The following is a 1,379-nucleotide window of genomic DNA, read 5'->3' as shown; positions in this document are numbered from 1 at the left end:
CCTCTCCTCTCGTTTCTTACAGAAAAACAGAAAAGCTACCGTGATATATATATGAGATATATAGTACATATATATGTCGTTTATATTATGAATATCTCATATGTATGATATATACATAGCACACACACAAGCACACACACAATATTTTACTTGCTTCTTTTTTCTTTTCCTTTTGACGTGATAAACTGTGGACATCACTTCACAGCCACTGTTAGAAACTGTCCTCATTCTTTTTTCAGGTCCCAGTTCTCTGCCGCGTGGGTTTCCTTGCTACATTCAGTCAGTACCTGAGATGGACTGGGGTTTTCTAGGGCTCAGAAAACTAAGCTGGCATAGTCTCTGTGTTAGAAGGGACTGCAATGTAGAAGGGACCCTCAGCGACTGGTCAGAGTCTTTGGATCTCGGTGAGGTTTTGTTTTTAGTAGTGTTATTTTGTATTTCTCTAATAATGAGCAAAACAACTTCTTTTCCTTTTTCGTTTCTGTGAACTGGGATCTGACTGAACATCATATCTGTATTCCCTACTAGGTTGTCCGTTCCATGGGGCAAGGGACCTCGCTGATGTTAGCTGTGGTGTTGGAGTCTACACAAATGCTTGGGCAGCTTGTGTAGCAACAAGTAAGTGTGTGTGTGTGTGTGTGTGTGTGTGTGTGTGTGTGTGCTGTTGTTTGTTTTGTTTTGTTTTTAGTGGAAGAATGGATGAGGGACTAAATACATTCATTACTCCTTTCTTGCTAAGATCAAGCATAAACCAGGAAATAGTATAAATTCCAGAGAATTCTATGGTGGGCCCCAGCAGAGTCAGTTGGGCCCATGTGGGTCCTGGGCTGACCTCAGAAGTAAAGGCTGAGGGGTGCCCTTTCTGCCATCCCATCGGGATCGCGAGTTCCCCAGCCCCAAACACCGTGCCCCAGGGGTGCCCTCTGCGGGGAGAGACCCTGGAGTCAGTGTGAGGTGTTCCCGAGCCTCCAGCTGCCCCTGTGCATCCCTGCCGGCCCCCCTCCACCTCTGCCGCCCCCTTGAAGACCCCAGTGACAACAGAGGCGAGCTGGGCGTGCATTCGTTTATTGGAGTGTCACGGGGAGGCTGGAGGGTTCGGAGAGGGGTCGGAGGGCTGTGCCCTCGGTCTGGCGGCTGCTCAGCGGTACTTCTCGGTCAGAACGCAGGACACGATGGACAGGAACTTGTCCCAGGCGGTGTGGGCATCGGCCGTGAAGTCGGCGGGGAAGTGCGAGGCCACCGTGACCAGCAGGCAGTGGGACAGGAGCTGGGGGCCAGAGGTCGGCTCAGGGCGAGGCCCGGGTGGGGTGCGGGTGCTCCGGGTTGGGGCGGAGCCCCTTCAGCCGAGACCCTGCCCCGCTAGAGCACCCCCCCCCCCC

The 1,379-nt window shown here is 52.1% G+C and overlaps 1 protein-coding gene across 1 annotated transcript in view; it reads right to left on the bottom strand.

The window, feature by feature from the left end:
- Positions 1-1,049: 1,049 nt before the first annotated feature.
- The window catches only part of HBZ (hemoglobin subunit zeta), a 1,213-nt gene continuing 883 nt past the window's right edge, over positions 1,050-1,379 (bottom strand). The window contains exon 3 of the mRNA XM_039223426.1: positions 1,050-1,267. Within this exon, the coding sequence (XP_039079357.1) occupies positions 1,139-1,267 (129 nt within the window). The 3' untranslated portion in view covers positions 1,050-1,138. The remainder of the gene's footprint in view (positions 1,268-1,379) is intronic.

The sequence above is a fragment of the Hyaena hyaena genome, unplaced genomic scaffold (genome assembly GCF_003009895.1).
Source record: "Hyaena hyaena isolate Hyena2069 unplaced genomic scaffold, ASM300989v1 scaffold_1351, whole genome shotgun sequence".
In the NCBI taxonomy this organism is placed as follows: Eukaryota; Metazoa; Chordata; class Mammalia; order Carnivora; family Hyaenidae; genus Hyaena; species Hyaena hyaena.
This window is presented reverse-complemented; position numbering and strand designations above follow the sequence as displayed.